The sequence below is a fragment of the Protopterus annectens genome, chromosome 1.part1 (assembly GCF_019279795.1).
Source record: "Protopterus annectens isolate FY-2018-M chromosome 1.part1, PAN1.0, whole genome shotgun sequence".
Lineage (NCBI taxonomy): Eukaryota > Metazoa > Chordata > Ceratodontiformes > Protopteridae > Protopterus > Protopterus annectens.
This window is the reverse complement of record NC_056726.1, coordinates 427,742,581-427,756,883: the sequence shown is the minus strand read 5'-3', so window position 1 is coordinate 427,756,883 and position 14,303 is coordinate 427,742,581. Positions and strand designations below refer to the sequence as shown.

The following is a 14,303-nucleotide window of genomic DNA, read 5'->3' as shown; positions in this document are numbered from 1 at the left end:
TGCCTCCTGCCCCAGTCAAGCCTGATAGGTACTACAGAGTTCCTACCTCTCACCAATTTCTTTACAAAAGCCATAATGCTGACCCTGAAACCATTTCTCAAGGCCCCAAGGGAATGAAGGCCTCTACTGCTAAGAATCCACTACCTTCCGAAAGAGAGTCTAGATCCTTAGAAAGGTGGGGAAAAAAGGTATATACCTCTGCCACCCTAGCCATGAGGGCCTTAAATTGTCAGTTCCATATGCTTAAATATCAGCAGTTTCTGTTATCACAATTAAATAAAATGTCTCAACCTGAACAACCAGATTTGAAGGAGTTGCAGGATATGATGCATAGTGCAGAACAAGTGGGTAAACACACCTTACAATGTGGCTGTGATGCCCTAGAGGCCTCAAGTAGAGCTGCTGTGACAGGATCAGTCATTCGTAGACATGCCTGGCTTAGAGAACAAACCTTGCCTGACCCATGTTAAAGCTAAGCTACTAGATGCTCCTTTACAAAAGGATGTACTATTTGGTACTAATGCTGAGGAGATACTACGGAAAATGGAAGAAAAGCTAAATCTATGCAAACTGTCAAAGCTTTTCTACAGGTTCAACCACCACGTTTTAGCAGAAATTGGCCTGCAAAGAACTGGTCCTTTCCAGCCACGGACAAGCCATAAAGAGGTAGATACAGGCGCACAAGGGGCAGAGGACAACCTCAAGGATCATATAGAGGCAGACAATGGCAAACTCCAGCAACAAGAGGTGGCGAAGACAGTGTACAGCAATACAGGAAACAAACCCAATGACTTCCCCCTTTCCATGCCAAGCAAGTCTCAGCTGGCAGCACCCTTGGGAGGAAAGCTGGCATTATTTACAAGAAATTGGCATATTATCACAACAGACAAATGGATCCTGGACATTATAAACAGAGGCTACAGATTTCACTTTCACACTCTTCCAAAAATGAGAGGCATGCCGAACCTGCCACACAATCAAAGGGCAGCGGCTCAAATACAAATTTCAAAGCTTATGGCCATGAAAGCTATTCAAGAGGTACCTACTCACGAACAAGGTCAAGGTTTTTATTCCAGACTTTTTCTGGTACCAACGAAAGGAACCGACTGGAGACCCATTTTGGACTTATCCATCCTAAACACATTTCTACTCGTACCAAAATTCAAGATGCTCACATTACAGCAGCTTCTTCCCATGCTGGGCAAGGAGTTTTGGCTGGTAACATTGGACCTCAAGGAGGCATACCTGCATGTCCCAATCAGACAAAGCTGCAGAAGATACCTCAGATTTCTTGCAGGTTCAATCCACTATCAATTCTCTGCATTGCCCTTTGGCTTATCTACTGCGCCCAGAGTATTCACAAAATGCCTGCCATCAGTAATTGCCTACTGCAGACTTCAAGGGATACAAATTTACCCTTATTTGGACGACTGCCTGATCCAAGAGGACAACAAGCACCTACTTCTGGAACATCTGGCTTATGTAACACGGTTATTGAATTCTCTGGGATACACAGTCAACAAGGAGAAATCCAGGCTAACACCATCTCAGAAAATAACTTTCCTGGGTGTCAACTTGGACACAAACACCCAGATGGCCTATCTTACGCCAGAAAAACAAGGGCAACTAACTCATTACTTCAAAATACTAGCAAATTGTACCAGGCTCACTGCAAGGAAAATCCTGCAGGCTCTGGGCTTCATGGCATCTTGCATTCTTCTAATCCCATGTGCAAAGTTGCATATGAGGAAACTTCAATGGTACCTAAAAAACCTATGGTCTCAACACAGCCACAGTTTGGAAACAATAATACCAATAATTCCATGTTTGCAAAAGGAATTTCTATGGTGGGCCCAAGCATGCCAAACAAACACAGGTCTTCCATTCTGCAAGCCTCCAGCAAATCAAGTCATCACAACAGATGCCTCAGACTATGCCTGGGGGGCGCACATGACAGACAGGTGCATTCAGGGCAAATGGTCCCAAAAGGAAAAGCACCTTCACATCAATCAAAAAGAAATGCTAGCAGTGATAAATGCAATTACAATTTTCAAGGACCTCCTGCATCCAGGGCAATTATTGATAAGAACAGACAACACCACAGTAATGTGGTACATAAACAAACAAGGTGGAACACATTCATACCCCTTGTGCAGGCTAGCCATGTTGCTTTGGAACTTGGCTCTGGAATGGCAAATCGAACTTCAAGCACAGTACTTGCCAGGATTGGAAAACACGCTGGCAGACAATCTAAGCAGAAATATGACCGATCCACACGAATGGAAGTTACATCCTCAAGTGTTTACAAAGATAATCCAAGCGTGGGGAAGACCAGACATAGATCTCTTTGCCTCCCACAAGAACCATCAATTGAAAAAGTTCTGTTCAAGGACCTTTCATCCAAAGGCCTGGAGAGTGGGCGCCCTTTCCTTCAGTTGGGCAACATGGACAGTTTATGCTTTCCCACCTTTGCCTCTTCTGCCCAAGGTGCTCTTGAAAGCAAGAGCAGGCAGACCGAAGATGATACTGATTGCTCCAGACTGGCCAAGACAACACTGGTACCCACTCTTGAGGAGCCTAACACATACTCCTCCCTGGACCCTACCTCTAATGCCTCTTCTACTGACTCAGCACAGCTACAAAACTCTTCAGTCAGCTGAAAACCCTCAATCTGGCTGCATGGAAAATTCCTTAACACTACAACAGACTCTACTCTCCAAAGAGGTGCAGGATGTCATTTTGGAGGCCAGAAGGCCATCTACTAGAAAGGCTTACTCCGCAAAATGGAAACGTTTTTGCACTTGGAATGAGAAAAAAAGGCCAGGATCCTAGAAAACTGAATTTGCCTCGGATATTACAGTATCTAGCTGAGCTGTTGAACAGTGGACTTTCATTTTCCTCCATCAAAATTCATGCCTCAGCCATTTCTGCAGAATACAACACTGATCCACCCTTATTCTCTCACCCACTTTTAAGACAGTTCCTCAGAGGAGCTAAGAATATAAGACCTCCAAGGAAACAACCAATACCAGCCTGGGATCTTAACTACATTCCAGAAAAATTAACATTACCTCCCTTTTAACCAGCTGCCTCTACAGATTTGCAGTATTTGTCCTGGAAAACAGCCTTCCTTCTGGCCATTACCTCAGCTCGTAGGGTTTCGGAACTACAAGCCCTCATGGCTGTGCAGCCCTTTCTCATCTTCCATCAGGACAGGGTTTCCCTACGAACCAACCCTTCATTTATGCCTAAGGTAGTACCAGGGTAGCTTTAAATCAGGCCATACACTTACCTACCTTTTACCCCAATCCTCAAAACAAAGGAGAAAGGCTGCTACATTCCTTAGACATCCATAGAGAGCTACGTTACTATTTGGACAGAACACAGCCCTTCAGGAAATCAGAAAAACTTTTTGTGTCCTATGCTGTAGGAGTTCAAGGGAAGCCAATTTCCAAACAGACAATTTCAAAATGGATAGGCCATTGCATACGGTTTTGTTACTCCTTTCATGGCAAACCTGTTCCTACAGGCATTAGATCCCACTCCACAAGGGCCACAGCTACCTCTACAGCCTTCCTCAGAGGAGTCCCTACCAAAGATATTTTGGAGGCAGCCACTTGGAGTTCTGTGCATACCTTCACAAAACGCCTTTATATTCCAAAACTAAAGCAGGCTTTGCCACTGCTGTGTTGCAGGGCATTCTGGCTGCTCCCAGTTCCACCTAGTGCCTACCACCCTGTGCGTAGCTTTGGGATTCTACCCATCTGTGATTACTGCAGCTGTATGCACGATGAACATAGTACAGTTTTGTACCTACCATAAATGTAGATGTTCGAGTGCTAATACAGCTGCAGTACAGGTTTCCCTCCCTCCTTCCCCTCTTGGTAAAGGCCTAGTGGCTAACGCCTCCTCATACAACCTAATTTGGGTTATCCTTCTATGGTGTATTTGCTTGCAACTACTGATTTTTGATTATATTGCATTGCTTGACTATATATATATAATATATATATATATATATATATATATATATATATATATATATATATATATATATATATATATAATTTATGTATTGCCTTCCTTCTGGGGGCACCTGACATCTGGGGCAAGAAAGACTGAAGAATATGGCGTCGGCTGTGTCTTATATACCCCTGTCACACTGACGTCAGGAAAGAAAGCGACGACAACCGACGCCAGACCTAGACTTTGGAATTCGGCTGACCGAGGGACCCGCCTGACGGCAGAAAACCCATCTATGATTACTGTAGCTGTATTAGCACTCGAACATCTACATTTATGGTAGGTACAAAACTGTACTTTCAGGGTCCCCTTCCTCTTCAGAGTCCCTTCCTGACTATTCCACAGAGAAGGTTATGTAGAAGAGGACATGCAAGTGGAAGCACGTAGACTTCCCGTTGGAGTCCTTGACTGAGAATACCCATTTCTGTGAGGGAGAAGGATCCCCTCTGTTTGCACCCGAGATCCTGAAATGAAAGGTTGATGTTTTTTCCAAGCTCCTCCTCCTAAGGAATCAGTATTTCTTGAGTTCGGGATGGGTCCATCTACTTCCTGGGTCACCCCATCAGTGGATGAGCTTATTGATCTGCCTTGCTTGTACAGAGCCAGACATCATGGAACCTATCCCTAAGCACACCAACAATTTTCTCAGCCCCCCCGGCAGACGGCCCTTATTAGAACAAAGGTGTTCCAGTGGGTGCCATAATAGTGTCAGCGGCCACCAAGAAGGAGCTAGCAGAACAGCACTCCTCTGTACACCCTCCGAACAAGGAGTCTTGTGTGCTGGATATTCACAGGAAGCGAGTCTATGCCTCAGCAACCTTTGTGCTGATGGCGCTTAAGTGCTTCACACACTTCACATGTCTTCAGAGGGACTTGGTCAAGGAACTCACCGACTCTCTGAGTGCGTGTCAGAAGAGGACCTTACCAAGGTATCTCCCCAACTGTTGACTCTTGCTTCACTGTCCAATTCTTCAATGTGGTTGATTTCCAGTGCTGTAGAAAGGAGCTCTCGAGCAGCTGGGTCAGGCATGGCCCTTAGGAGACACACCTGGTTGCAGCTTTGCGGGTCCCTTTAAGCCATCTTTCACCACTGCCCCCTTCAGTGGATCTTCTTTATTTAGACCATTGGTTAAGGAAACACTCACCCACAGCAAGCAAAAGTGAAAACCACTATCTGCTATAAGGATCAAGTTTTCTTCTCCGCAGGGGCCTTTTTTTAAGGAACCAGAGTAGTGAGAAGATGTGGTTCAGAAAATCTGAGTTCTTTCCTGGGCACTAACAAAGATTCCTTATCCAGAGGAAGAGGGTGAGGATTTAATAACAGACTCCACCCTAGAGGCAGGGGGGGTCTGCAAAATCAGGGCTTCAAAGAACCCTTTTCTGGCAAGCCCCTTCAGCACTCTTGAATTGATGCCCGGCTGTCCTACTCTGGAGACTGTTATGGCAGACTCTTGTTGCACCCAGATGCCTGGATAAAAACAATTCCTGGTTACTAAATATAATTTGCAGAGGCTACTACATCCCCCCCCCCTTCCAGAAAGAATCTCCCTGATGTTCCACCCAGTCAGAGGGAGCATGCCTTAGAAGTTGTTCAAAAACCTCTAGGAAGAGTCATCTAACAGGTCCCAACTGAACGAGGATACAGAACTTATTCACACTTTTTTGGTGCCAAAAAAAGCAGGGAACCCAAACTCCTGAGCAAATTCAATTTATATGTCAAGAAGTCAAAATTCCACATAACAGTTCAGTCTATTTTGCAACTGCTGCACCAGGACAATTGGATGTGCTCAGTAGATCTACAGGATGCGTGCTATCATATAAAGATAGACAGCACTCCAGGAGATATCTGTGCTTCTGGCTGGGAGCCGTTTTTTTACCAGTTCAGAGCACTACCCTTCTGACTCACCACAGTCCCCTGGGTGTTTACCAAATGTATGTCTGTAGTGGTAGATCATCTAAGACTGCAAGGATTCCAGGTGTTTCTGTATTTAGACAATTGGCTCCTGACAGCACTATCGAGACATCAACTGATTCTAGCCACCCAGTATCTGTTACATATTTTCAGACATTTGGGAATAACAATAAACCTGGCGAAATCAAAAATGACACCTGTGCAGACGATAGTCTGTAGGGATGCAACTGAACACAGTCACTCAAATAGCATGCTTGCCATCACACAGTGTCATCCCTGAGGCAATAAGTTAAGTCCAACTGGATATACCCACACCCCCAGCATGTTATGTTCTAGGAGCTGTAAGTTAAATCTTGGCTGCCATACTCCTAGTCTCGATGGCAAAATTCTTCATGAGAGTACTTCAGTGGACATTAGCAGTTCAGTGGTCTATCCTGTATAATCCATTAAACACTCCTTGTCAAGTTGACATCAATATGCAGACGTCCTCGCCAGTGGTGGCTTCTGTCTGACTATCTTTATCTCAGCAGACCCTTTTCCCTTCTGGCTACGGCCACAGTGACCACAGATGCTTCCTTGTTGGAGTGGGAGGGGGCATTTCAAAGGAAGATTGGTCCAAGGCATGTGATCCCCAACAGATATCAAGTTGCACATAAATGTTCTAGAGATGAGTGATCCTTCTGACGTTGCAAGCCTTCCAAGAATGCCTACCTCTAGGAACAATAGCAATTCATTCAGACATGTCAATAGTCTGGTATATCAACAAATGGGGGGGAACCGGTCTTATCCTGTATGCAGAGAGGCCATGAGAGTGTGGGAATGGGTGATCTCTTCAAACCACCTTATTGCAACACACTTTCCTGGGGAGACCAGCGTTCCATCGGACAGACTCAGCAGATCTATTCTGCCTCCACACGAGTGATCCCTAAGTTAGTCAGTAGCGAACCAAATCTTCCAGCAATGGAGCCAACCTTGCTGTAACCTCTTTGCATCTCCCTTGAATACCAAATGCAGCAGGTACTTTGCTCTGATCCCCCCAAGGGACGCTGTAATTCATGATTGGCCTCTGGGTCTCCTATATGCCTATCCTCTGGTTTCGTTAATTCCAAAGGCTCTTCAAAGAGCCAGAAGGTTAAAGAGAACTCCAATCTTCATTGCCCCTTTCTGGCCTTATCAGGTATTGTTCCCTGTCCTTCGGTCTCGTGTCAAATATCCACCATGGATACTGGATACCTGGATCTGATGTCCCACCCATCAGAACTCCATCCCTCCAGCTTCAAGGCACTAAGACTAACAAATTGGTTTCTCCACTTCCAAGAAAGTCCCGCTGGCCTCCACATACGGGAGATCATTCTTGCTTCTCAGAACCCTCTACCAAAAAAGTGTACAATAGCAAATGGAAGATATTCTCATTTTGGGCATTGAAACAGAACATTGATGCCTTTATGGCTCATGCCTCCGCTATTATTCTTTTCTCAAGTTCTCTTTTTCAAAAGTGAGCCAGTTTTTCTGATGGTTACAACTGGCAGCCACTAGTAATTTGTATTCGACAAATAATGTTAACTCCCTTTTTGACAACCAAACTATGTAAAGCCTTTATGAAGGGAATTTTTCTACTCAGATCCCCAGTTAAAGATCCTTCCTTCCCTTGGGATCTGGCTCTGCAGTGTCTTGCTCAAAGACCCTTTGAACCGGCTAGTTCATGCAACATTAAATTTCTGTCCTGGAAGACTATTTTTCTTGTGCCATTACTTTGGCCAAGAGGTTATCAGAAATACAAGCCTTATCGAAACCACCTTATATTATCTTTTTTGACACAGTCCCCCACTTGATTATCATTGAGAAACTCTTCCATCTGTGGCTTAACCTTTACATCACTAGATGGGTAGCCAATTGGCTCACTGACAGAACACATACTGTCAAAGTTGGTGACTCCACCTCTACCAGTGGACCTGTCACCTGTGGCATACCACAAGGATCTGTGCTGGGTCCTTTACTATTTGGAATCTTTTTCTCAGAAGTCCAGGCTAAAGTAGATGGCCTTTGGGTTTACCAAGTTTACTGATTGCAGATTGGGTGCAATATTGAGTCTCCCAGTGATAACATTTTACAGGAGGGGCTAACACAGACAAATGACTGGTGCCAAAGCCACGGTCTAAAAGAGGCGACTTGTGCCTGGCCTATAGGGCAGTATTTGGCCCTTATCTAATGGATACGCTGCACATCCACAAGTCAAATGGCACAAGAGTCACTCGCTCGATCTTAACCTAGCCTGTGACATTAACAGAACATGCTGGAGAGACAGGTATATCTCCCAGAGATTGCCGCTGTTCTGGAATAACCTTCCAATTCACATGAAGCAGAGCTCATTGATGCTATTCAAGGGCAATCTGGACAAATGGATGGGAGACTGCAAATTCATGCCAGGAGTGGCACCCATGTCCCCCTTTCATGGGCAGGGACAGTTTGTATTTATCATAGACTTGCTCTATGAATTGTATCCATCTAACCAAGGACAAAAACTGAGGGTGATGCTACTCAATGCTAGAAGTCTAAATCTCAAAATGCACTCACTCGAGGCACTCCTTAAAATGGAGAACATTGATATCTGTGCAGTGACTGAGACCTGGTTCAAGGCTCCAGAGAGCACCCCTGCACTACCAGGCTATAACTCATACCACACTTTTCGGCCATGCAGCCTGGACCGGAACACCAAAGGTGGAGGTGTGTCCATTTTCATTAAGGATATCCACACCTCCAGGCTAGTTGCTCAGCATAATGCAGCTGAGGTTATCCAGGTGCAACTTACTCTGGGCAAAACTGCAATCCAAATTGTAGCTTGCTACAGATCACCCACCATGCCCCAGGATTCCCACTCCTCTTTTCTTGATGTACTAGAAAATATTAGGGTTCAACCAAACACCCTAATAATGGGCGATTTTCAACTACCCCACCATTAACTGGGAAAACTACTCATGTACCAACTCCTTCGCTCAACGCTTTCTGGAATTCATAAACTCCAATGACCTGGATCAACTTATCCACACCCTCACCAGGGGCAACAATATCCTAAATCCTAGTCATTACCAATATGAGTGACAAGTGTTCCACACCTGAAGTCAATGCCTCATTGGTCCGATCTGACCATAAGCTAATTACCCTAGATATCTACATCCTGCTTCCACCCCCCATTAAGGAAACCATGGTAAAAAATTTCTCCAAAGCCAACTTCATGCTTCTTAAGACAGAAGTGGTGAACTTCATGACACCCATGCAGATGGACAATACAGTTACGACTACTGAATCCTACACAATTGTACTTTATAAGCACTTACATGAGTGCATGGATCGTGCTATCCCAAACAGAACCAAGACTCTATCCTCCAAAAAAAAAAAAGGAAGCCAATCTGGTGGTCCCCTGCCATAAACAAACTGTACAACAGAAGGAAGAAACTCTTGCAAAAGAGTAAAAACCCACAAGTGGAGGAGCTCCCTGGTCAGCCTCAGTAAGAAGCTACGATCCCTGATAAAATCCTCCAAAGCTAGTTACAAAAACAAAATCGCCACTGATTCTAAAGACAACCACAAAGCATTTTATAGCTATGTCAAGAATCTCAATGGCAACACTCAGATCTGCTTTGAGTTACAGCACAATGGCACTAAATATACAGAACCAACTGATATTGCCAACATCCTGGCAGATAGGTTCAGTGCTAACTTTACCCCCCTCTCACCCCCTAAAGAGCCCATCTCTGTACCGGAAGAATGCAAAGTTCCTGTAATCATGGCTGCACAGGTAAAAACCACCCTCTCCAAAGCCAAGAACACAGCATCCATGGGACCAGACAACATCCCAGGCTGCGTTCTACACGAACTACAGAACGAACTGGCACCCCACCTAAGTACCATGTTCAATCCTAGCCTCACCTCAGGCTTTGTGCCTGCTGAATGGCGCACAGCAACGGTTATCCCACTCTACAAGGGGTGAGCCACCATGGACCCTGGGAACTACTGGCCCATTAGCCTGATGAGACTGGTCTGCAAGACCATGGAACGTATCATCATGGAACTTATAAACAAAGACATTGGTAATCTCCAAACTCTGGATCCCACTGGATCCCACCCAGTTCGGGTTTGTAAATGGCAGATCATGTCTCCTAAACCCGATAGACTTCTTTGAAGCAGTCACCAAAGCCGTAGACAAGGGTAAGGTGGTTCACACAGCCTATCTAGATCTTGCCAAGGCTTTCGACACCATCCCCCACTCTGGAATTATAGATAAACTCACTAAACTAGGTATAAATCCCTATGTCACAAGATGGGTTGCCAACAGGCTCACTGACAGAACCCACACTGTGAAAGTAGCAGACTCCAAATCAGACTTCAGACCAGTGACAAGTGGTGTACCACAGGGTTCAGTCCTGGGTCCTCTCCTGTTTGGTATCTACTTCTCTGAAGTACAGGCTAACACAGAAGGTCTTTGGCTAACGAAGTTCGCAGATGACTGCAAACTAGGAGCCATAATCGAAACTCCTAACTATGTGGACATTCTACAAAAGGGCCTCACCGAGACAGATGCCTGGTGTCAAAGCCATGGTTTCAAGCTCAATGCCAAAAAGTGCATTGTCATCCCTTTTGGTAAAAACTCTGTACCCATGAACTACAACATAGGCGGTAGTATACTTAACACCGAAGTGTGATGAGACCTTGGGACACAGGTGGACAGTAGTCTCTCCTTTGATAATCACATCGCCACAGTAGTCAGGAAATCCTTCTACATGGCACACCTCATCACAAAAGGTTTCTCATCCAGAAAAAAAGAGGTCGTTGTTCCCCTCTACTCATCACTCATTAGACCCATTATAGAGTACAACACCCCTTTTGGTATGTACCTCACAAGACATCTACAACAACTGGAAAGGCCGCAGAAATACCTCACAAAGAGGATTATCGGCCTCAAACAGATGCCCTATGCAGACAGTCTCAAAAAACTCCAGATTTACTCAGTCACGTATCGCCTACTCAGAGGTGATCTCTGCCTAACATACAAAGCAATGTCAAACCCAGAGCTGTTGGACATGCTCCACTTAAAGAAATCCCAATCCCTCCGAGCTACACGCTCTAGGGACCTAAACCTTGTCACCACAATAAACAGAACATGCCGGAGGGATAGATTCCTGTCCCAGAGACTTCCCATACTCTGGACTAAACTACCTATCTATATCAAACAAAGCTCCTCATTAGCACTCTTCAAGAAAACTCATGATGATTGGATGGGAAATAGGAAATTCACCCCGGGGATCACCTCTGTGGTTCTGCTTGACAGTGGCACAGAAAAATAATTTTCTTGCGTGGCAAAAGCCAGGGTACCATTTTGGCTGGGCTTGTATAGGCCCCAGGGCCGATAGCCTAGTTACCTACCTATGAACCTATGACAATGCAACTCTGGATTAACATGGCTAGGCTTGTAAGGGCTTCCCTAGCCTAGTAACCTCTTCTTAACCTATATAGTCCTGGATGTTTACCGAAAATGGACACAATCTTTTCAAATAGTGTTAAGGTAAGTGTTTAGCTTTCATTTTTTTGGTTAAATTAACATATATTATTGCTGAATTCTTCAACTCTTAAAATGGAAGACAAACCAAAATATGGCAGTGTCAGCATCATGAAACCACAAGCATGACAAACAGCAGGAAACCAAAGGAAATGGGTAGCCTTTTTGGAGGGGTTAAGTATGCATTATGAGAAATCATAAATTGGTTTAAACAAAAGCTTGGTAACTTGTATATGTGTAATGGACAGAGAAAATGATTTAATGTACTACATTTACCCTACTGGATCAGTAAAAGAAAATGCTAATGAATGTAACCTTTACACGAGATAATTTGTGGTAAAGGCCATTTTAGGTGACAGCAGCGCTTGTTTCAACATTACAAATTGTATATAATATTTAGTTTTATCAAAAGTTGCAGGCATAAATTTCATCTTTGAGGTTGGCCATGTTATAGTATATCATCTGGGAAAATTGCAGATATTGCATATTTTAGATTCTTTAACATTGTCTGCCACTGTCATATTTTCAAAAGGGTAAATAATGAGATTTAATTTCTTTTTTTTTTTCATTTTAAAATATCGGTATAATATTTGGTAGAAATTTTCCTCTGTGTCCTTTTTTCCCCTGTTTGCAACTGCCAACCATCCAGCCCCTTCTTACTAGTCTGCATGCCATTAATTCCACTACCACTGTAGTTACTAGTATAAGAGCAAGAGTTAAATGGAGGCAGCCATGGAGATGGCCTGTGCCCTCACCACCATCCTGGCAACAGCATTTCTGTGTGAGGCCCTAACCCTGCCTTTTATTGCTGATAGGAGCAACTGCATCACCTGTGTCATCCCCCTCCCCTTTGCATGTATGTGCTTCTGTCCACACACAGAGCACTGTAACAAACTGGAAGCACTAAGCCCAAATCCCTGAGTATGGTCATTTTTGGTGCCATGTAAACCTGTGCTTGCTGTTTGTGGTTGGCTGACTGCAGATCCACCTGTCTGTCCTCCCAGGATGACTGAGCCAAATATCAACAGTTCTTCCCATCATATTCTGCCCATTTTTTAGCTGCCAAACTCTGGTTGTCTGGGTAATAGAGCTTTTAGGGTTGGTGACATGGTAACATTTTTCCAAACAGAAGTTCTTGCATTTCTAAAGAGTTTGAGCTCCAAAATGTTTACAGTTTTTGTCAGTTCAAGTGTTGCAGATGGCCATAAAACCAGCATTTGCAAAAATGACTCTGGTACATTGATGTGTAAGTGCTCAGTTTACAGGTGTGAATTGCAATTCTTTTACATATTCTATTGTGTAAACCTTAATGTCTGTTTCTAAAGTTAATGCTGTCTGAAAATGTTAAAATAGTTGCAATAATCTGATAATTTATTTGTTTAAGCCTCTGACGTGTGTTATTAAGCACAAAAATGGAAGCCAGGAGACCATCTCCCTGAATCAAACCTTCAATGAAACCCAGATAGAATGGTTTAGATCAGGAAGTGCTCTCAACAGAATGAAAGAACTACAGCAGAAGTCGCACTGAAACCTGTCAACATTCTGAAAGAGTGGACATTAATGTTTAAAACTGACTTAAACTCAAGCCACCATGATGAGCTGCAAAACTGGTTAATAACAATAACTGGTTAATAATAATGGTGAAAAGACATTCACCCATATAACTTATTTGCTTCTGTTTCTTCTTCCATTTGGATGATGTGCTGTAACGAGTTACTCAGAATGGACAATCAAGATGAAACCAACTCCATAAAACAATTAGAACTAAGTATGACTGATGGGTACTTCACCTGTGTTAACTTTGTGTGTACTCCAACATGGAATGTTGTTGAGGTTCATGTGTGCTAGAAATAAAGTCCAACAGACCCTTAAGTAAAATGATGTGTAGTAATCTGAAACCTAAGATCTGTCAGGAATTCTGCTACCAAGTTTAGTCTGCATTCTCCTTTATTCTGACTGCATCATGATGGAGTTTAAGGTTTTATTACAGATGCTAGTTAAATACAGTTCAGAGTAAAAGTAAATGGGCAAAAAACTAAGGTCACTGCTGAATATGTCAAATTTTTGCACTCTACTTGTCAGGCATTTATTTTTGTTTTACTTCCTCCGTTCTTGTTTCTTACAGGATGTGACTTGAGTATTGCATGTATAAATCTTAACTTGAGTTGGTCGTCTTTGCAGTTTCCTTCTAATAGGTTAAGAACATCAAGGACTTTGTGTTAAGCAGGCTCGTCTGCAGAATGTGGACGTGTCCAGAAAGAGTGGCAAATAGTGTATACCTGGAAATGCACAGATATTTCTAGTACATCCCAAAAGCACATTTTGAAGAGAAAGTGAATGCATGCCAGTACTGTTAGGTTCAGGCAGCTATTTGAATTGACTGCTGTAAAACTGACGGTCAGCTCCAGTTGTGATACAAAGACTGCACTTAAATCAGATTAAAATGACACTTAAATAGGAATGTCAGAAATATTCTGCTCTTAAAATCTGGTTTGTAATTCTGGTGAATGTTTCAGTCATTGTCAGAGGTATGTGGAAGTGTGTGCTATATGACTGCTAAAATAAAGTTTTCATTCATAAATATGCTCTGAATTTGTATCTAGTTTGTCTTCTAAACATTTAAGACAACAAGAAGCAGGTTATGCCATCTAATAGTTACTGTTGTGCCAGTTTGTTACATCAAACATAGAGATGTCTACTGAAACGCTGTAAAAATGGCTAGAAATGAGAGCATTTGATGAAGAGGTCCATCTGAAGGATTTTTAGTATGTGGAACTTTCCCAAATCTGCCAACTCCTCTCATATCACAGTGCA

General features: G+C 43.4%; 1 protein-coding gene across 1 annotated transcript in view; it reads left to right on the top strand.

Moving 5' to 3' along the window:
• Nucleotides 1-14,072, top strand: part of ACO2 (aconitase 2) — a 1,318,356-nt gene extending 1,304,284 nt beyond the window's left edge. Inside the window, exon 25 of the mRNA XM_044075713.1 lies at nt 12,874-14,072. Within this exon, the coding sequence (XP_043931648.1) occupies nt 12,874-13,017 (144 nt within the window). The 3' untranslated portion in view covers nt 13,018-14,072. The remainder of the gene's footprint in view (nt 1-12,873) is intronic.
• The last annotated feature ends 231 nt before the right edge of the window (nt 14,073-14,303 follow it).